A 21,433-nucleotide genomic window follows, 5' to 3' on the forward strand; every position below is an offset into this window, starting at 1 on the left:
TTGCTTACAAGAAACTGCTGAAATGTATCTGCTGTCTTGCAGCACCACCAGAAATGGTTGACTACATCCCTCAACCATTGAAGGAGAATAGACTGGCCTTTCAACTTTCCTGCCTTGAGGGGATAAACAAAACAAACAATGCAAATTATTCCGTGCATGTATTTTTGCTTGGAGATCAAGCAAAATACAATGATTCAACTGACATGCAGGCCGGTACAGGGTAGTGTTATGTATAAAATTGGATGTATTAGAACTTACAATAGCAATTTTTTTGGACAGGTTTTTGGCACCATGCCAAATGTCCAGGCTGTGGTGAATCCTGAGCTCATTGTATCTGCCTTTGTCTGGGTCTGTGAAGTAAGGAATCATTTTATTTCCAGGTGTCTCAATCAGCATTTCAATATTTGTGCACTAACATTTTATCTGTTGACCACTTACTCAAAAGGGCTCCAATCTGGACATGGGCATCTGTGCAGAATTCCACTACCTTTATCTCATGGGTTAGTTTTTCCACAGTCTGGATAAAACCTCCCTTTTCCATGATATTGGAGTTCCAGTTTGTCTGCCGCTTGTCTATAGTGGCTACATAGACAATTTCCTTCGAATCAAGCTCCATGGTTGTGTAGCTGCAGTATTGTGCCGAATGCCCTGGTGAGTCATTTCTGCCATCACCTTGAAAAATAAGTTAATTTCAAAATACAACACATGTATGACAGATGCTTGCAAAATCGGTATCATTGTGTAACACTATACAAATGTATGTAGAACAAGGTAAAATATAAAAATACACACCCAAGAGCACAACATCTTTCCCTTGAAGTCGGCTGATGGCCTCAGACCTCTTCTCTTCCCAGTATTCTTTGATGGTGTCAACACAGTACGTGTCCTGGATTGTGTAGTGGGTGGTCAGGTTAACCATTCGGATGTTCATAAACTTGAGGAGGAGAGCAACTTTAGCGTAGTTGTTTCCAGACAGCAAGATGTTTGAGGAAAGTAGAAAGTCCCCGGCCTGCATGCCAAACTTCAACACAGGCTGGGAGTTCCACCGCCATAGGCAATGTCCATTAGGGCAGATCTAGTGGTCAGAGTAGCCTTATAAATTCACAATGCATATACAGTGCTGTCTGTTACCATTCGTTGTGATTTGAAGTTACTGTCAAGGCTTACCCATTCGACGCTCATTGCAGTGCCCCTGGTGGCGATGACTGTTGGAAAGGGAGCAACACTCTCACACACCGAACCGTTCCTCAAGACACCAGTGCATGTATCCACTGGCAGAGTTAAAAATGTGACAAGCTGCCTCAAGCTGTTCTCATACATGACTGCTGCTCTGACGCCAACGATATCAGCGTCACTAAGGACCTTCTGAGGGCCTGGAAAGATTGGCTGCTTGAGAGTCAAGGGCTCATCAGAAAGGACTTCAGGGGCAGGCAGGTCGTGCACAGTCTCATCGATCCCGATGGTTGGTAGATTATCTATCGCCTGCGCTCCCTTCAGTGCACCACCCATTCTGGAAAGGCAGAACATCAGGAATCATACACAGTTAAACCAAATAATTTCCATAACTTTTCAGCATATAGCCATGACCCAAACCTCTGTGTCAACAAGAAGAATAGAAACATTTAAAAATAGTACTGAACATTGTTTATATGTAAAAACTCAGCACAAAAACCAAGTAAAGAGTAGTAATAGATTTTGACTCACCTCAAAGAAATTGGTGGAAGATATTCCTCATCAGAGCTGTCGTCCGGGTCCCTGTGAAATGTGGGCCCCTCTTCTGCCCAATCAATCCTACAACATACCCAGTACATAGAAATGTCATGAATGACGCCTACACAACTCAATTGAAACCAATGACAGAATAGAAGCCCACTAACACACTGTTCATGTGATCATTGAAGGCATTTTCATTCAGTTCCTCTTCTCCAATGCTCATGTCATGCAGGCTAGGAGGAGAATAAATAATCAATAAAAACATATATGAAAATATGTAACACACAAAATAGATAATAAACAATATGAGAGTTTATGGGTTACCTGTTGTCAAGAGTTTAAATTTCCGGTGCCTCTGCAATTGCGCATAGATGTTCATCTCTGAAAACAATAATCATAACACACTATGAGGTACAGGTAGATGAAAGTTTTATAAGAAACTCGTAGTCAAACAAACAATGAAAAAATTATTTTCCATGTGATGACTTGCCTATCTGTCCCACTGGAAATACTGGACAATATCGCAGCAGTTGGCACTTCATTCCGGTTTGGCTTCATGGGGGTTGATTCGTTCCGAATCCCAAGAGTTCTCTCATAACTGGACAAATTAGATGGACAAATCAGATCAGGTTTATTGAACAAGCATTCTTACAGACAAGGAACTTGACTCCAGCAGTTGTGGACTTTCCAACATGACAAATAACTATACAGATGATAAATAACAGTAGGTCATTTAATGTCAGATTACATAAAATGTCAGATAACATAAAATTTGACATAGCCTTTGGTAGTCTTGGAGTTACCGATAATCAAAACAATAATTCCCATAATGCGTGCGGCTGAGCACGCATCCTAATCAACGCATTGTAATCCGTTGATTTCAACAATGTAACAGTATTCTAAATACCAACAATTTACATTGTAACTAACGGAATACAGTTAGTTATAATTTGTATTCTGAATATTGTTTATTGTTTATTATGAATCCGTGTATGGTTCGTTCTTTGAATATTCCGATTTAAAACAAAATCAGAAAAACCAAATAACAGAGTCGTTTTTTGGTTTTTCTGATTTGGTTTTGAAATGGAAAAAGGGCAAAAGGAATAAACAAATAAACGGCATTTCATTTGTGTTTGTGTTTTGTTTGTTGTTTTTTTAAACCCGAAACAGAAAAACAAAAATAGATACATTTGTAGGCTACACCAGAAGGCAGAAGGCAGCGAGCGAAGAAAAAAGAGCCTACCACCTAAACCAGCAATAGACTGTCCAATTATATTTAGCCTTAGTTATGGCCGCACTTCACCATATGGGGATTTTATTCGTGAACTATTTGACAATGGAAAGACACACGACGAGATCAGTACCGCTCTAAAGCAATCTGGTGCACCGAAGTGCTCCGTTATGACGGTGAGGAGGTTCTGTGTGGAGCACAACCTTCGAAGAAGAAATCTAGTTTCTTTCTTCTTCTATGTAGCCTATTGTACAATATGTAGGCTACTTGTCATTTAGATGTATTTTAATGTTTTATGACCAGCTAGGTTTCTTAGTAAACAGCCACCTGGAATATCATGGCGATCTTCTCCACGGTCATATCGTCCACTCGCAGACTAAGTCGCCGGCTCCCACGGAAAACAATAAAGCTGGCCATTGTAGAATGCGAGACTCAATGGAAAGTTTGAAACGTCTTTATATGTATTTTTTTCCCGGCATTCATTGTGGTTTTATCTAAATATCCAACCCAGTCGCCAAGAAAAAACGTCGACGGTGTACGTTTCCATGAACACTGGAGACGTACTATTACAACGTAAAAACAGCGTGTTATACCTACAGTATCCACGCGTGCCGCTGTGGAGGCGGGTTTCGGGGTTTGGGTTTCACGGCTTTCGCGGCAAATTGTGGACACGATTGTTTAGGGGGGGGGGGAGGTAGACTGTTGTTGACCGGGGAGGGGGGGGGGGGGGGGAGAGACACGTTTGTTGAGGGGGGGGGAGACACGTTTGTAGGGGGGGGGGGGGGGGCACGCTCGACAACGAAAGTTGTTTTTTATTTAAAGCTCGACAACGAGAGTTGGTTTTTATTGAACGAGACTTCAACACGGAACAGCTGCACGAAACGATGGTCACGTCACTCTCGGTGACGGTGTCGACAACAATGAACACACGAACAATGTTAATAGAACAACACACAACCACATAACATCCCGAACCCATCAACCCCACTTAATCCTAACAACAAAACAAGTTAACAAAAGCCCCATTTGTCAACTGACAACCCCAATTCCCAGAATCCCCCGCGGCTCCGGAACACGGCGTAGCTTATATTAATCTTTATTATCCGAATGGGAAATGCAATATTTTAGGACAGATACACCATTAAACGCGTTTCTAATGACATTTCTAGCGAGAAATGTACATTTTCCTTACATAATCTTCAGTCAGTGAATGTGTATGATCTTTATTAATCTTTATTATCTGAATGGGAAATGCAATATTTTAGGACCGATTCACCGTTAAACGTGTTTCTAATAACATTTCTAGCGAGAAATATACTTTTTACTTGCATAATCTTCAGTCAGTGATTGTGTCTGATCTTTAGTTTTATAGTTATTAGGATTTGATCGGATCGCTCGCATGTTTCAACGTCAGGTTGTCAGGCTGCTTTCGCTAAACTAGCAGCTCACGTGCTTCCTTCCTGCGTTTGTGTTATTAAACTGTTACTTTATGTAACTTTTAATGATATCATCTTGTTAGAAACACGTATATCTGAGAGGCAACCCAGTCGCCAAAAGCATTCGTTGACAGTGTACGTTTCGTGAACACTGGATTACGTCGCATTTCAACATAAAATAGCGTGTTATACACGCACACACGCACGCACACACACACACACACACACACGCACACACATGCACGCGCACGCACAGACACACACAGACACACACACACACACACACACACACACACACACACACACACACACACACACACACACACACACACCAACCCTGTCTCGTCAAAATTACGTTCCCAGAGAACTATTCGGCATTCTCAATTACGTTTGTCATAAAACGTATTTTGTCCGCGATTACGTTTTATTGAACGTATTGCAAATACGTTCGTCCTCAGCCTATTTTTTGCCATTTATTAACCTCTAGGATTATGTTTGGTTGAAACGTATCCCAGATAGGTTAAATGTCAACGTATAGCACATTATTGTCATTAAGGCATATCTCCCTTTCAGGGAACGTTTCATTTAACGTATTTTGTCTGAAAAACGTATCTTGGCTGTGGATACGTGTTATTGAACATATCGCAAATACGTTCGTTGTCAATCTATTTTTTGCCATTCATTTACCTCTAGGATTATGTTTGGTTGAAACGCATTCCAAATATGTTAAATGTCAACGTATAGCACATTATTGTCATTAAGGCATATTTCCCTTTCGGGAAACGTTTAATTTAACGTTATTTTGTCCCTGATTACGTCTTATTGAACATATTGCAAATAGGTTCGTTCTCAACATTTTTGTTGTTATTTATTTAAACTACCTCTTGGATTACAGGCTACATTTAATTGAAACGTATCCTTAATAGGCTACGTTAAATTTCGATAACACATTATTGTCAGCATATAGGCATAGGTCTACCTCTCGGGGAAGCGTACGTTTGATTGTAATGTTAATAGTCCAACGTTATATCAACATGTCACAAGAGGAGAAATTAGCTGCTGACGGGGTAACTGTAGGAGCGGGGGTTGCTTTGTTGATTTCTTTATCTAGGGCTATAGCTGTGGTCAAAGCGGGAAGTGTACGTTGTCTGGGCGGCTGCCTGAACTGAGCTGCAGGAAATTATGTTCACACGTTTCTTCATTCATTCATGAAGGCTATACCGGTGAACGGTGACGTCAGACTCACGCCCACCTACAAACCAATCAATGTCCAGTATCAGCCTGTCCTCTCGGAAAATACGACCACGTTGGTTTGTTCCGCCACAGATTACGACCCATTGGAATTTATCCAAAACGAGCGAACGAGGCCCTCTACATGTGCGGGCAACCCTTTCTCATCAAAATTACGTTCCCAGAGAACTATTCGGCATTCTCAATTACGTTTGTCTAAAAAACGTATTTTGTCCGTGATTACGTTTTATTGAACATATTGTAATGACCTCGCAGGTGACATAACGATGTCGAGTCATTAGTAATTGAAGGAACTTTTAATGGACCAAAACCAGGTCACTGAAACCCGTAACCAACGGCAGAAATCCCACCCAAAACAAACCCCGGTTACCCCGGCAACCCCCAACACGGTCTCACTCACGTGCAGGCCCCCACCTTCGTGTTCTTCCAAGGCCCTCCCCCAGCTGACCTAATGATTCGCCCTCACACTGATTGACAAGAAGAACATTACAATACATGCACACACAGAACAACTGGCATAACGGACAACGAAATACAATGCAACACATAACACAAAAACAATTTAATTGTCCCAGGGTCGCTACAATATCGTAAATACGAATTCGTTCTCAGCCTATTTTTGCCATTTATTTACCGTGTTACTATGGCAGAATAAAGAATAAATTCATGCATTATCATTCAATTTGAACATGTGTTTTTACAGTATAGAGTGGTGGAGAGGGATGACGTATCGACAATAATGAACACACGAACAATGTTAATAGAACAACACGCAACCACATAACATCCCGAACCCATTAACCCCACTTAATCCTAACAACAAAACAAGTTAACAAAAGCCCCATTTGTCAACTGAGAACCCCAATTCCCAGAATCCCCCGCGGCTCCGGAACACGGCGTAGCTCATATTAATCTTTATTATCTGAATGGGAAATGCAATATTTTAGGACAGATACACCATTAAACGCGTTTCTAATGACATTTCTAGCGAGAAATGTACATTTTCCTTACATAATCTTCAGTCAGTGAATGTGTATGATCTTTATTAATCTTTATTATCTGAATGGGAAATGCAATATTTTAGGACCGATTCACCGTTAAACGTGTTTCTAATAACATTTCTAGCGAGAAATATACTTTTTACTTGCATAATCTTCAGTCAGTGATTGTGTCTGATCTTTAGTTTTATAGTTATTAGGATTTGATCGGCTCGCTCGCATGTTTCAACGACGTCAGGTTGCTTTCGCTAAACTAGCAGCTCACGTGCTTCCTGCGTTTGTGTTATTAAACTGTTACTTTATGTAACTTTTAATGATATCATCTTGTTAGAAACACGTATATCTGCCCAGTCGCCAAAAGCATACCTACGTTGACAGTGTATGTTTCGTGAACACTGGATTACGTCGCATTTCAACATAAAATAGCGTGTTATACACACACACACACGCACGCACACGCACAGACACACACACACACACACGCACACACAAGCACACACACGCACGCACAGACACACAGACACACACACACACGCACACACGCACACGGTGCATTTCGCTGCTAAAACAACAACAAAAAAATATTCCCTCAAATAGTATTACTTTCAAAACGTTGGCCAAAATGGCCAATAATATCATTTTTTATTTGGGATGCTTCTAGGACATTTTGGGTGGATTTTGAACGGTATGTGGGGGGCACGTTTTTTGCAGGACCTGGCAACCCTGCGCTGTTGCCCGAGATCTGGATCCACCCCGGCGTGGTGCCGTCTCCTTTTGACCTTTTGACCCCAGACTTCTGGGGGAATAGCTGAATCAATTCATTAGTCAATCAGAAGCATGTAAATATCTTCACGGTGGTGTAAGAGGACGAACAAGGTGTCCTTCAACATCTACGCTTCCAGGCGATTGCAACGGTGCCACACATGAGCATATTCGAACATGTTTAATGGTAGTAATTAGCTGTCGAAATTGGAGGCCTTAATCAATACTGAGCAGCTATTGATTTGCTTCCCGATAAAGATTAGTCACAAATTACATGTTATTTAGCATCTACACGTTGAGCTGAGTCCAATGACACCAAGAACGACACTCTAGCTAATGGTAACATGTATTTTACATGGTACACCTAGGTCTAGGACATGATCTCGGTGTAGCAAGAGGCCGAGCTTGATCTCATTGGACTCAGCTTAACGTGTAGATGCTAATTAACATGTAATTTGTCAAAAATCTCCATCGGGAAGCAAATCTATAGCTGGTCATTATTGATAAAGGCCTCCAAAATCGACAGCTAATTACTACCCCGAAACATATTCAAATATGATCATGTGTGGCACTGTTGCAATCGTCTCGAAACGTAGATGTCAAAGGACACCTTGTTTGCTCTGTTGCACCACCGGGAAGATATTTTCATACTTCTAATGGATTGATTCATATTTGAAGGTTCTCGGAGTGAGACTTTAAGTGGCTGCAGCAGAAGTGTTGAGACGAAAGATGATATCAAGAGATTTATAGAATATTCCCATTCACATTATGATTCTTCGTCGTAACATCCGACCAAACATCCTTTACATTCACAGAGCGAAGATTATGAAAGTCCAGGCTCAGCAAGTGCTCCATCTCGTTGCACCTGCACCCAGCGGCTCGCTTGCAAGATTTTGGCCTGAAGTTCTTCCCAGACCTATACCCTAACAGTCCAATATGCATATCTGAGAATCAGGCCCCTCTTCAATAATGACAAAATGTAATGAGAGAAATACAGATTCACTTTTTGTTATCTCATAAGCGGCGTGGTGCCGGCTCCTTTTGACCTTTTGACCCCAGACTTCAAAGAGGTGGCCACAGGTCAGCGCTGTCTACACACATTAAGCCACAAATGTACACCTCCATCCCGCAAAAAATGGGGCCTAGAAACTAACCTCTGTCTTATGTACATTGACTGTACTGTTGGAGGTCACGCCCCTTTTCCAGCCTTTTCGAGATAGCTAGGGATGCTAAAATGTTTACACACATTTCCCGGGGCCCCGTGAACGACATATCCGAGATTTGGAGTTCTAGCCCTTAGAGAAAAAATGGAGTGTCATTTGGACAAAGCCCCTCAGAAGTGTAGCCTGCAAGACCTAATGGTTCAGAATGTGGTGGAAAAACAGTTTTTGAGATAGGAAGGTCCTACCGCCCTGAAATTTTAATGCCTTATTCTAGGGCCTAACTTGGACCTCGGCTCCGAAATTTGGCCCGGTCGGACCCCGAGGGCAGGAAGGGGGGGCCCTTCCTGCCCGAAACTTGGCCCGGTCAGACCCCGAGGGCAGGCCCCCCCTTCCTGCCCTCGGGGTCCGACCGGGCCAAGTTTCGGTGCGGAGGTCCCAGTTAGGCCCTAGAATAAGGTATTAAAATTTCAGGGCGGTAGGACCTTCCTATCTCAAAAACTGTTTTTCCACCACATTCTGAACCATTAGGTCTTGCAGGCTACACTTCTGAGGGGCTTTGTCCAAATGACACTCCATTTGGGAAAACTTTTTTTCTCTAAGGGCTAGAACTCCAAATCTCGGATATGTCGTACACGGGGCCCCGGGAAATGTGTGTAAACATTTTAGCATCCCTAGCTATCTCGAAAAGGTCGGCAAAGGGGCGTGACCTCCAACAGTACAGTAAATGTACGTAAGACAGAGGTTAGTTTCTAGTCCCCATTTTTTGTGGGATGGAGGTGTACATTTGTGGCTAAAGGTGTGTAGACACAGCTGGCCTGTGGCCACGTTTTTGAAGTCGGGGGTCAAAAGGTCAAAAGGAGCCGGCACCACGCCGCTTATGAGATAACAAAAAGTTAATGTGTGTTTCTCTCATAACTTTTTGTCATTATTAAAGAGAGGCCTGATTCTCAGATATGCATGTTGGATGGCTATGGGTGTAGGTCTGGGAAGAACTTCAGGCCAAAATCTTGCAAGCGAGCCGCTGGGTGCAGGTGCAACGAGATGGAGCACTTGCTGAGCCTGGACTTTCATAATCTTCGCTCTGTGAATGTAAAGGATGTTTGGTCGGATGTTACGACGAAGAATCATAATGTGAATGGGAATATTCTATAAATCTCTTGATATCATCTTTCGTCTCAACACTTCTGCTGCAGCCACTTAAAGTCTCACTCCGAGAACCTTCAAATATGAATCAATCCATTAGAAGTATGAAAATATCTTCCCGGTGGTGCAACAGAGCAAACAAGGTGTCCTTTGACATCTACGTTTCGAGACGATTGCAACAGTGCCACACATGATCATATTTGAATATGTTTCGGGGTAGTAATTAGCTGTCGATTTTGGAGGCCTTTATCAATAATGACCAGCTATAGATTTGCTTCCCGATGGAGATTTTTGACAAATTACATGTTAATTAGCATCTACACGTTAAGCTGAGTCCAATGAGATCAAGCTCGGCCTCTTGCTACACCGAGATCATGTCCTAGACCTAGGTGTACCATGTAAAATACATGTTACCATTAGCTAGAGTGTCGTTCTTGGTGTCATTGGACTCAGCTCAACGTGTAGATGCTAAATAACATGTCATTTGTGACTAATCTTTATCGGGAAGCAAATCAATAGCTGCTCAGTATTGATTAAGGCCTCCAATTTCGACAGCTAATTACTACCATTAAACATGTTCGAATATGCTCATGTGTGGCACCGTTGCAATCGCCTGGAAGCGTAGATGTTGAAGGACACCTTGTTCGTCCTCTTACACCACCGTGAAGATATTTACATGCTTCTGATTGACTAATGAATTGATTCAGCTATTCCCCCAGAAGTCTGGGGTCAAAAGGTCAAAAGGAGACGGCACCACGCCGGGGTGGATCCAGATCTCGGGCAACAGCGCAGGGTTGCCAGGTCCTGCAAAAAACGTGCCCCCCACATACCGTTCAAAATCCACCCAAAATGTCCTAGAAGCATCCCAAATAAAAAATGATATTATTGGCCATTTTGGCCAACGTTTTGAAAGTAATACTATTTGAGGGAATATTTTTTTGTTGTTGTTTTAGCAGCGAAATGCACCGTGTGCGTGTGTGCGTGTGTGTGTGTGTCTGTGTGTCTGTGCGTGCGTGTGTGTGCTTGTGTGTGCGTGTGTGTGTGTGTGTGTCTGTGCGTGTGCGTGCGTGTGTGTGTGTGTATAACACGCTATTTTATGTTGAAATGCGACGTAATCCAGTGTTCACGAAACGTACACTGTCAACGTAGGTATGCTTTTGGCGACTGGGCAGATATACGTGTTTCTAACAAGATGATATCATTAAAAGTTACATAAAGTAACAGTTTAATAACACAAACGCAGGAAGCACGTGAGCTGCTAGTTTAGCGAAAGCAACCTGACGTCGTTGAAACATGCGAGCGAGCCGATCAAATCCTAATAACTATAAAACTAAAGATCAGACACAATCACTGACTGAAGATTATGCAAGTAAAAAGTATATTTCTCGCTAGAAATGTTATTAGAAACACGTTTAACGGTGAATCGGTCCTAAAATATTGCATTTCCCATTCAGATAATAAAGATTAATAAAGATCATACACATTCACTGACTGAAGATTATGTAAGGAAAATGTACATTTCTCGCTAGAAATGTCATTAGAAACGCGTTTAATGGTGTATCTGTCCTAAAATATTGCATTTCCCATTCAGATAATAAAGATTAATATGAGCTACGCCGTGTTCCGGAGCCGCGGGGGATTCTGGGAATTGGGGTTCTCAGTTGACAAATGGGGCTTTTGTTAACTTGTTTTGTTGTTAGGATTAAGTGGGGTTAATGGGTTCGGGATGTTATGTGGTTGCGTGTTGTTCTATTAACATTGTTCGTGTGTTCATTATTGTCGATACGTCATCCCTCTCCACCACTCTATACTGTAAAAACACATGTTCAAATTGAATGATAATGCATGAATTTATTCTTTATTCTGCCATAGTAACACGGTAAATAAATGGCAAAAATAGGCTGAGAACGAATTCGTATTTACGATATTGTAGCGACCCTGGGACAATTAAATTGTTTTTGTGTTATGTGTTGCATTGTATTTCGTTGTCCGTTATGCCAGTTGTTCTGTGTGTGCATGTATTGTAATGTTCTTCTTGTCAATCAGTGTGAGGGCGAATCATTAGGTCAGCTGGGGGAGGGCCTTGGAAGAACACGAAGGTGGGGGCCTGCACGTGAGTGAGACCGTGTTGGGGGTTGCCGGGGTAACCGGGGTTTGTTTTGGGTGGGATTTCTGCCGTTGGTTACGGGTTTCAGTGACCTGGTTTTGGTCCATTAAAAGTTCCTTCAATTACTAATGACTCGACATCGTTATGTCACCTGCGAGGTCATTACAATATGTTCAATAAAACGTAATCACGGACAAAATACGTTTTTTAGACAAACGTAATTGAGAATGCCGAATAGTTCTCTGGGAACGTAATTTTGATGAGAAAGGGTTGCCCGCACATGTAGAGGGCCTCGTTCGCTCGTTTTGGATAAATTCCAATGGGTCGTAATCTGTGGCGGAACAAACCAACGTGGTCGTATTTTCCGAGAGGACAGGCTGATACTGGACATTGATTGGTTTGTAGGTGGGCGTGAGTCTGACGTCACCGTTCACCGGTATAGCCTTCATGAATGAATGAAGAAACGTGTGAACATAATTTCCTGCAGCTCAGTTCAGGCAGCCGCCCAGACAACGTACACTTCCCGCTTTGACCACAGCTATAGCCCTAGATAAAGAAATCAACAAAGCAACCCCCGCTCCTACAGTTACCCCGTCAGCAGCTAATTTCTCCTCTTGTGACATGTTGATATAACGTTGGACTATTAACATTACAATCAAACGTACGCTTCCCCGAGAGGTAGACCTATGCCTATATGCTGACAATAATGTGTTATCGAAATTTAACGTAGCCTATTAAGGATACGTTTCAATTAAATGTAGCCTGTAATCCAAGAGGTAGTTTAAATAAATAACAACAAAAATGTTGAGAACGAACCTATTTGCAATATGTTCAATAAGACGTAATCAGGGACAAAATAACGTTAAATTAAACGTTTCCCGAAAGGGAAATATGCCTTAATGACAATAATGTGCTATACGTTGACATTTAACATATTTGGAATGCGTTTCAACCAAACATAATCCTAGAGGTAAATGAATGGCAAAAAATAGATTGACAACGAACGTATTTGCAATACGTTCAATAAAACGTAATCGCGGACAAAATACGTTTTATGACAAACGTAATTGAGAATGCCGAATAGTTCTCTGGGAACGTAATTTTGACGAGACAGGGTTGGTGTGTGTGTGTGTGTGTGTGTGTGTGTGTGTGTGTGTGTGTGTGTGTGTGTGTGTGTGTGTGTGTGTGTGTGTGTGTGTGTGTCTGTGTGTCTGTGTGTGTCTGTGCGTGCGCGTGCATGTGTGTGCGTGTGTGTGTGTGTGTGTGCGTGCGTGTGTGCGTGTATAACACGCTATTTTATGTTGAAATGCGACGTAATCCAGTGTTCACGAAACGTACACTGTCAACGAATGCTTTTGGCGACTGGGTTGCCTCTCAGATATACGTGTTTCTAACAAGATGATATCATTAAAAGTTACATAAAGTAACAGTTTAATAACACAAACGCAGGAAGGAAGCACGTGAGCTGCTAGTTTAGCGAAAGCAGCCTGACAACCTGACGTTGAAACATGCGAGCGATCCGATCAAATCCTAATAACTATAAAACTAAAGATCAGACACAATCACTGACTGAAGATTATGCAAGTGGGGTTGATGGGTTCGGGATGTTATGTGGTTGTGTGTTGTTCTATTAACATTGTTCGTGTGTTCATTGTTGTCGACACCGTCACCGAGAGTGACGTGACCATCGTTTCGTGCAGCTGTTCCGTGTTGAAGTCTCGTTCAATAAAAACCAACTCTCGTTGTCGAGCTTTAAATAAAAAACAACTTTCGTTGTCGAGCGTGCCCCCCCCCCCCCTACAAACGTGTCTCCCCCCCCTCAACAAACGTGTCTCTCCCCCCCCCCCCCCTCCCCGGTCAACAACAGTCTACCTCCCCCCCCCCCTAAACAATCGTGTCCACAATTTGCCGCGAAAGCCGTGAAACCCAAACCCCGAAACCCGCCTCCACAGCGGCACGCGTGGATACTGTAGGTATAACACGCTGTTTTTACGTTGTAATAGTACGTCTCCAGTGTTCATGGAAACGTACACCGTCGACGTTTTTTCTTGGCGACTGGGTTGAAATATCACACAAACAAAATAAGCAACTGGATTATTCAGTATTCCCGTTTTGATTTAAAAAACTGAAAAATTCTGTTTATTTGTTTATTCCTTTTGCCCATTTTCCGTTTCAAAACCAAATCAGAAAAACCAAAAAACGTTATTTGGTTTTTCTGATTTTGTTTTAAATCTGAATATTCAAAGAACGAACCATACACGGATTATTATGGATCCCCATTAGTTGTCGCAGAAGCGGCAGACTAGTCTTCCCGGGGTCCAATTAAAATCGGAACAAACAAACAATTAATACGTAACGCCGGTAGGCCCTACATGTATTCTGTTACTCCCAAACACTGTATAAGTGTTCCACTGTTGTGCCGCCTATTTAATGAATTACACAACCAAGCAATGACAAAAGCTTGTAATTTAGACAGTGACATCGACTTACCTGTCGAGAAGAAAGCAGGCAACATCGGCATCCCTTTCAAAATCTTTCTCCTTCATCAGCTCTTTCCACCTTGGAAAAGCGACTCCGATGTTTATCCTCCTTTTCTGTATTCGCTGGTCACGTTGCATTTTTAACTATCTTTTTCGTTTTTTTGGCGACGATATTTCCTTCTCCTGTGGCGTGGCATAACTATGGTCTTTCAAAAAAATGCGGTGCATGTTCAAATTTGCTGGTAAAACTCGTCTCGCTAAACTAAGCTCTGTTCCACCGTCACGCTGGCTCAGAGTGAAAACGCGTTTGCAATTCCTGTATGACGTAGTGCTTTTTGTCCCTCTCGGCAGCTCATAGACCGGAAGAAAATGGAAGCCTCCATGAAGCTTACCCGTCCTATGTAACCATATTGATATTAATATTAATTATTCTTCGCTCAGGAGGATAAGTGAGATTTTTGGCAGAGATAATTTGGCAGAGAGGACTTATTTATGAATGAATATGTTGATTTGAGGTAATGAATTACTCAAAATATTACATAGTGTCCCTTTAAGGGGATGGTACAGGTACAATTCACAATCTCTCTCAAGCAATTGAATCGGTAATGCAATTTTTGGATTATGTGCTTTTTTGTTGAGTACGTTTCTTCACCTCAAAGTTAGTAAAAATGCATGATTAATAAATGAAAACACAAACATACAAGTTGTAATTTCCAGAGCGGAATGGAAATGAAAGTGAATTCCAGAAACATTTAGCGTGAATCATGCACTTGTTTTCACACACACACACACACACACACACACACACACACACACACACACACACACACACACACACACACACACACACACACACACACACACACACACACACACACACACACACACACACACACACACACACACAAACAATCCACATCTCGTAAAAGATCAGAAATGAAATCATATTTGTTCTTCCAGTAGGTAGAAAAGGAATTTTCAAACACTAGAAGTTGAATTAAACCAGTAAGATTGAGATGTGTCTCGCCCCTGAAGTAGCAATAAGCTTTAAGTCTTTAGCTGATTGTGTGCTCCCTGATGTGGATTGAACCAGGCTCAATATCCATGCCCCCATGCTGGGTGAAGTGTGGACCTGAGTTTAGTTCATCCATACAGGGGATTACCGATGCACCCACCTATAGGATGATAGGTCTATAGGGGACGCTTTCCAGGGAGCCTGAGGATTGGTCCAGTGATCTGAGCATTGGGTTTGACACAATGACAACAGGTTGGGCACAGCATGCCCCCATGCTCTCTCACAGCCAAGCCAACCTGAATCTAATCCCTCTTTTAAGTGTGTCTGCCTTGTGTGTGTCTATGTGGTGTGGCACGTGTGTGTCTATGTGGTTTCCTGTCCGTTCAAGTTTCCTCCACACATTCCAAAAGCACGCAGGTTAGGTTATATTGGAGATCATCTCATTTGTCTGAAGGATGTGTGTGTGTGTGTGTGTGTGTGTGTGTGTGTGTGTGTGTGTGTGTGTGTGTGTGTGTGTGTGTGTGTGTGTGTGTGTGTGTGTGTGTGTGTGTGTGAGAGAGAGAGTGTGTGCATGTGTGTGTTCATGTGTGTGTGTGTGTGTGTGTGTCTGTGTGTGTGCGTGTGTGCTTGCCAGGCTACTTTCCCATTTTATACCCATTGCTGTCTGGAGTTGATTCATTCCGACTCTCAAGCTATTTCACTCATTGTTTATTATGTGATTCAACAATACTTCATCATCGCCATGACAAAACAACTCAATTGTGCAGTCAAGTGTTTGCACTGTATATTTTATTCCATGTACCTAGACCATTAGGGCACATGCAACAAAGTGCTCATATATAGAATCCTGTATTTGCCTTTGATTGCAGTTACCCGGTCAGCTATGTCTTGCCTGTGTGGCCTTTAAGTAAAGGTAAATAGATTTGCGGGTGTGTCATTGGTTCCCAGGCTTTTCATTTGAGCTAAGAGGTTCTGTGTTGGAGCATGTTTTCCTCGCATCATTCAGGACAGCGCAAGCCGACAGAGACATGAAAGCTGATATGAGAGGGGCCGACAAAGATGCTCCCAGAGCCATCTAAACAAGCATCAATAATGGATGGGACCACTATCTACTGGGCCAAACACAGCAGGTAGCCTGCCGGGCCACGCAAACCATCCCAGGCCTAAACAAAAGGCCCTGTGAAATGCTGAAGGCTGGCCTTAGACACATACACAGGCACATGCACACGCATACCCACACAAACACACAAACACATGGCCACAACCATCACTCTTCTGTGCCATGCCTTCCATCTCCCGTCTTTCTCAAGACCCCCACCTGATACTTAGCGGGGGCTTTACAACTATTTAATGTATAATGTTCCCTAAAGCTTGAAGAATGCTAATTTATGTGGCCTGTTACCGTTTTTCCTTCCTTTCACTCTTTCCCTGAAATTACAAATGTGTTGTCCCCATGGCCCTATTTATCCCCAACCCAACAGCTGGGGACAATTACACACAGGAAACTCGCAGGGGGACGTATTTTTGGGGTGCTCTCAGGAAGAAAATGGCGCCTCCGTCCTTAAAAGGAGCCAAGGTGTGTGTGTGTGTTGGGGTGGGGGTGTTTGGGGGGGAGTTGTGGTCACAGGGCCCCTTCCTGGGCTCTCTCCACCCGAGGCAAGAGGCCTCTCCTTTGGACAGGCCTGCCACCAGCGGAGCCTGTGAAGATTAGCCAAAACAAGGCATGGAGGGGAAGGAGGGATGAAAGGGACGAGAAAGAATGGGAATGAACTCTTCCCCTTTTCTGAACCCACCCTTTGTCCCTTCCTCACCCTCCTCTACCCCCCCGCCAAACTCTCCCCAAGCACAAAATGCCCCCTCCCCCGTCACTGTGCACATTGTCTTCAAGGTATTGAGCGATATCCAGGACGAAATAGTTCTAGTGTCTTCTGAAACATGTACTATATGTTATTGTTAGGAAATCAGAACTGACCCCTGGCTCGGCTCTCAGAAACAACAACAAAGGAAAGTTTATTTTCTCAGCCTGACTATGGAGGAGAAAAAAAAATGGTCAAACAGGCTTTTTCGGTGAAAGGAAAAACATCTCTGACTGGCTTGGGGAACAACAGCAGGAAAGACAATGGGAGTGTGTGTTGTGTCAGGTTCCCAGAGAGAAGTGATGGCCTCGTTGTTGTTTGTATTGATTGATGCCGCCGCAGAGTTGACACCAACCGCCATCTTACTGCGTTTGACTTCTACTCGCTCGTTTGCAAGAGCACAATTTGGATGCTATTGATCTGCGGGAGAGGGGGAGGAATCTCTGAGGAGCTGTCTCAGCAGAATTTCCTGAAAAGATATTTGTGAAACTACTTTTATACCTTTGAATCCTGATTCTGTTGTCTCCTCTCCTGCATCCCATTTTTGTTCTTATTTTTACATTAGTCATTCCCGTCTCACAGCCTTTAATAATAATAATAATATAATAATACATTTAATTTAGAGGCGCCTTTCAAGACACCCAAGGTCACCTTACAGAGCATATAGTCATCATAAATCGTTTAAAAAAAAACAAGAAATTGTGGAAAAAATAAATAAATAAATAAACAAAAACAAGACAAAACAAACAAACAATCACGTTAGACGTTGTGTGCGAGTTTGAACAGGTGAGTTTTGAGTTGTGACTTGAAGGTTGTAAGGGTGTCTGACTGTTTTATGTGTGGGGGGAGGGAGTTCCAGAGCCTGAGTGCTGAACAGCTGAATGACCGGGCACCCATTGTAATGAGTCGTCATGTGGGGATACATAGTAGTCCAGCAGAGGTTGAGCGGAGGGAGCGGGAGGGAGTGTATTCTTGGAGGAGGTCGCAGAGGTAACTGGGGGCCAGGTTGTGGAGAGCTTTGTAGGTGAGGAGTAGGGTTTTGTATTGGATGCGGTAGTGTACTGGGAGCCAGTGAAGTTGGATGAGGACAGGGGTGATGTGGTCAGATGATTTGGTGTGGGTGAGGATCCGGGCGGCTGAGTTCTGAATGATCTGCAGTTTGTTGATGAGTTTGGTGGGGAGTCCGGTGAGGAGGGCGTTGCAGTAGTCTAAGCGTGATGTGACAAATGAGTGAACTAGGATTTCAGTGCTGGATTGGGTCAGTGATGGGCGGAGTCTAGCAATGTTGCGGAGGTGGAAGAATGCAGTCCGGGTGATGTTGTGAATATGGGGTGCGAATGAGAGGGTGTTGTCCAGGATGACGCCGAGGCTCTTGACTTTGGAGGAGAAGGGTACTGGGAATCCATCGATGATTATGAGTGGAGCTGGGGTGTGTTGTGATTTAGTGAGGGTGGATTTGGATCCGATGAGCAGGGCCTCGGTCTTGTTTCCATTGAGTTTCAGGAAGTTCCTGCTCAACCAGCTCTGGATCTCTTCCGGGCACGTGATGAGAGAGGTGGGGGGGATGGCAGCGGTGGGTTTGGTGGAGATGTAGACCTGTGTGTCGTCAGCGTAGCAGTGAAAATGGACCCCATGGTGACGGAGGAGTGTGCCCAGCGGGAGGAGGTAAGTGGTGAACAGGAGTGGACCCAAGACTGACCCCTGGGGGACACCCAGTGAGACACCTGAACACCCAGACTTGTGGTTGCTTAGTTGAACAAATTGTTGACGGCCGGTGAGGTAGGATGTAAACCAGGAGAGTGCAGCACCAGTGATCCCAATGCCAGCCAGGCGGTCCAGGAGCAGAGGGTGGGAGATGGTGTCGAATGCTGCACTGAGATCGAGGAGGATGAGAATGGTGAGTAATCCAGAGTCGGCTGCAAGGAGGAGGTCGTTGGTGATTTTGACTAGGGCTGTTTCAGTGCTGTGTTTTGGACGGAAGCCAGATTGGAACGGTTCGTGGAGATTGTTTGTGTCAAGGTGGGACTGTAGTTGTGCGGCAACCACCCTTTGTGTTGCAAGTGTTTTGGAGATGAAAGGGAGATTGGAGATGGGCCGGTAATGGTTAAGGTCAGTTGGGTCAGCACCAGGTTTTTTCAGGATGGGAGTGATGGCAGCCAGCTTGTACCGGGGGGTACAGTACCAGTAGTGAGGGAGGAGTTAATTATGTTTGTGATCATAGGGGAGATGGACGGAAGACATGCTTTGACAAGGGAGGTGGGAAGAGGATCGAGCTGACAGGTGGTGGTTTTGGCTTTGCGGATGAGTTCTGAAACGGTCTGTTCTGTTACTGGGGTGAAGTCAGAGAGGGAGCTGATGAGAGGTTGGCCAGAGGTGATCATCCAGGGTGGGTCATCAGAGGGGGTGCGAGATGAGGCCAGTTGTTGGTGAATGGTGTTGATTTTAGAGCTGAAGAAGTCCAGGAACGCAGTGCATTGGGTGGTGGAAATGTCTGGAGGGAGGGTTTTAGGAGGCTGAAGTAAGTGGCTGACTGTTGAGAAGAGGACTCTGCTGTTGCCTGTACCAGTGTTGATGAGGTTGGAGTAGTATGAGGTTTTGGCAGTGGTGAGGGCATTCTTGTAGTGATGGAGGTGGTCCGAATACATTTGGCGGTGAACAGTGAGTTGAGTCTTATTGTAGAGTCGCTCCAGTCGACGACCAGTGGCTTTGAGCTGGCGCAGATGAGGAGTGAACCAGGGAGCAGTGTGGGTGAATGAGACTGAGCGGGTTTTCAGGGGGGCCAGGGTGGTGAGGGAAGAGGAGAGGCAGTTATTGTAGTGAGTCACCAGGTCAGTCAGGGAGGAAGCTGGGGGAGGGTTGGGGTAGGAGCTGATCAGGGTGGAGAGGTCTGTGGTGTTGATAAGTTTGATGTTTCTGAAGGAGATGGTCCGTTGTTCCTTGGTTTTGTGTAGTTGGGTATGAATGTAAAAAAGTACAGCTTTGTGGTCAGAGATGGGGAAATCAATGACATCAAGGTTAGTGGGAGTGATGTCAGTGCAGCAGATTAAATCCAGAATGTGACCTTTGTTATGGGTTGGGAGGTTGACATGTTGTGTGATGCCAAGACAGTCCAGAAGTGATGTGAAGTCATTAGCAAAAGTACAGGATGGGTTGTCAATGTGGATGTTGAAATCACCAAGGAGGATAACAGTGGGGGACATTGCACATACAGATGTAAGTAGTGATGAGAATTCATTGAGGAAAACGGCAGAGGGTTTTGGTGGTCTGTAAATGGTGACAATGATAGTGGGTTTGGGGCCTGAGAGTTTTACAGCTAGACATTCAAAGGAGGAGTGATGGGGGACTGTGACAGTGGTGACTTTGATGTTATCACGATGGAGGAGAGCGAGGCCACCCCCCCTCCCATTAACCCGGGGATTACTAATAAAAGAAAAACCTGGTGGGACAGCCTCATTTAGATGGGAGAAGTCATTTGGTTGTTGCCAGGTCTCAGTGAGGCAGAGAATGTCTAGGCTCTGGTCAACAATAAAGTAATTTATCAAAAGGGCCTTATTACTGAGGGATCTGGTCTTCAGCAGACAGAGTTTCAGACAGGTGAGTGGAGTGTAGCAGGTTGCTTTGAGCAGAGGGGACAGTACACTGTGATTGACGGGACTGACCATACGGGCTGTGCGAGGAGGGGGGCGGGGCCCAGTGGACCAGAAGGAGCGGATGTTTTTGTTGCTGGTGTGAGTGTACTGAAAATTCCGTCCAGAGCCTCAGTGGATGTATTTTGGTCGTTTGAGAATGTCGTGGTGGGATGCAAGCTGAGGTGGGGGGGTCCTTGAGAAGATCCGTAGACGTAACATCTCCGTTAACGAGTAACGGAGCGGCAGAGATGCGCTCGTTTCGTGAGAGTCAAACATAGCGCAATCCAGAGGAACAGGTTAAAAATCCACAGGTTGTGAAGTCGGAAGAAGCCAGCTGTAGATCCAGGCGATTATGGTGAAGCCACAGAGCCAGCACAGCGGAGGCAGAGGAGTGGAGCAAGCCGGTTGTAGCTACGCTGGAGACGGGGAAGACAGTTGGACGGCGCCGGGGGTTAGCAGCAGTCTAGCCGGCCAGCAGGTGTCATCCACCAACAGCTGCACGACTCCACGCACAAAACACAAAACAAAACACGCAGACTTTTGAAGTTCAGAAATAAATAAATAAAGAAAGAAAACTGACGCACTTACTTAACTTGACTTTGTTGTCCGATCCTAGGTCCAGAAGGGTTTCAGACAGAAGGTGTTGAAA

General features: G+C 44.0%; 1 protein-coding gene across 2 annotated transcripts; it reads right to left on the minus strand.

Annotated features, from left to right (window-relative positions):
• Positions 1 to 601: 601 nt before the first annotated feature.
• LOC132448772 (uncharacterized) lies at positions 602 to 14,752 on the minus strand. 2 transcript variants are annotated; one of them, XM_060040296.1, is made up of 6 exons: positions 14,295 to 14,752; positions 2,038 to 2,311; positions 1,878 to 1,946; positions 1,705 to 1,791; positions 1,168 to 1,510; positions 602 to 1,075 (listed from the first exon to the last, which is right to left on the minus strand). In XM_060040296.1, exons 3-6 carry the CDS (start codon positions 1,934 to 1,936, stop codon positions 692 to 694), a joined length of 873 nt encoding a protein of 290 aa, XP_059896279.1. In that variant the 5' UTR covers positions 1,937 to 1,946; positions 2,038 to 2,311; positions 14,295 to 14,752; the 3' UTR covers positions 602 to 691. The 2 variants fall into 2 exon arrangements, with proteins under 2 accessions (XP_059896279.1, XP_059896280.1); XM_060040297.1 differs by lacking the exon at positions 14,295 to 14,752 and having other exon boundaries at positions 2,038 to 2,645.
• Between the last annotated feature and the right edge of the window lie 6,681 nt (positions 14,753 to 21,433).

Source organism: Gadus macrocephalus, chromosome 20 (assembly GCF_031168955.1).
Source record: "Gadus macrocephalus chromosome 20, ASM3116895v1".
In the NCBI taxonomy this organism is placed as follows: Eukaryota; Metazoa; Chordata; class Actinopteri; order Gadiformes; family Gadidae; genus Gadus; species Gadus macrocephalus.

Excerpts from the sequence above, each read along its gene's own strand:
- LOC132448772 (XM_060040296.1), bottom strand. The coding sequence starts at position 1,936 with ATGAGCATTGGAGAAGAGGAACTGAATGAAAATGCCTTCAATGATCAC. Across the intron at positions 1,511-1,704 it reads CTTCCACCAATTTCTTTGAG|AATGGGTGGTGCACTGAAGG; the intron begins GTGAGTCAAAAT and ends CTGCCTTTCCAG. Across the intron at positions 1,076-1,167 it reads CTGCAATGAGCGTCGAATGG|ATCTGCCCTAATGGACATTG; the intron begins GTAAGCCTTGAC and ends TCTGACCACTAG.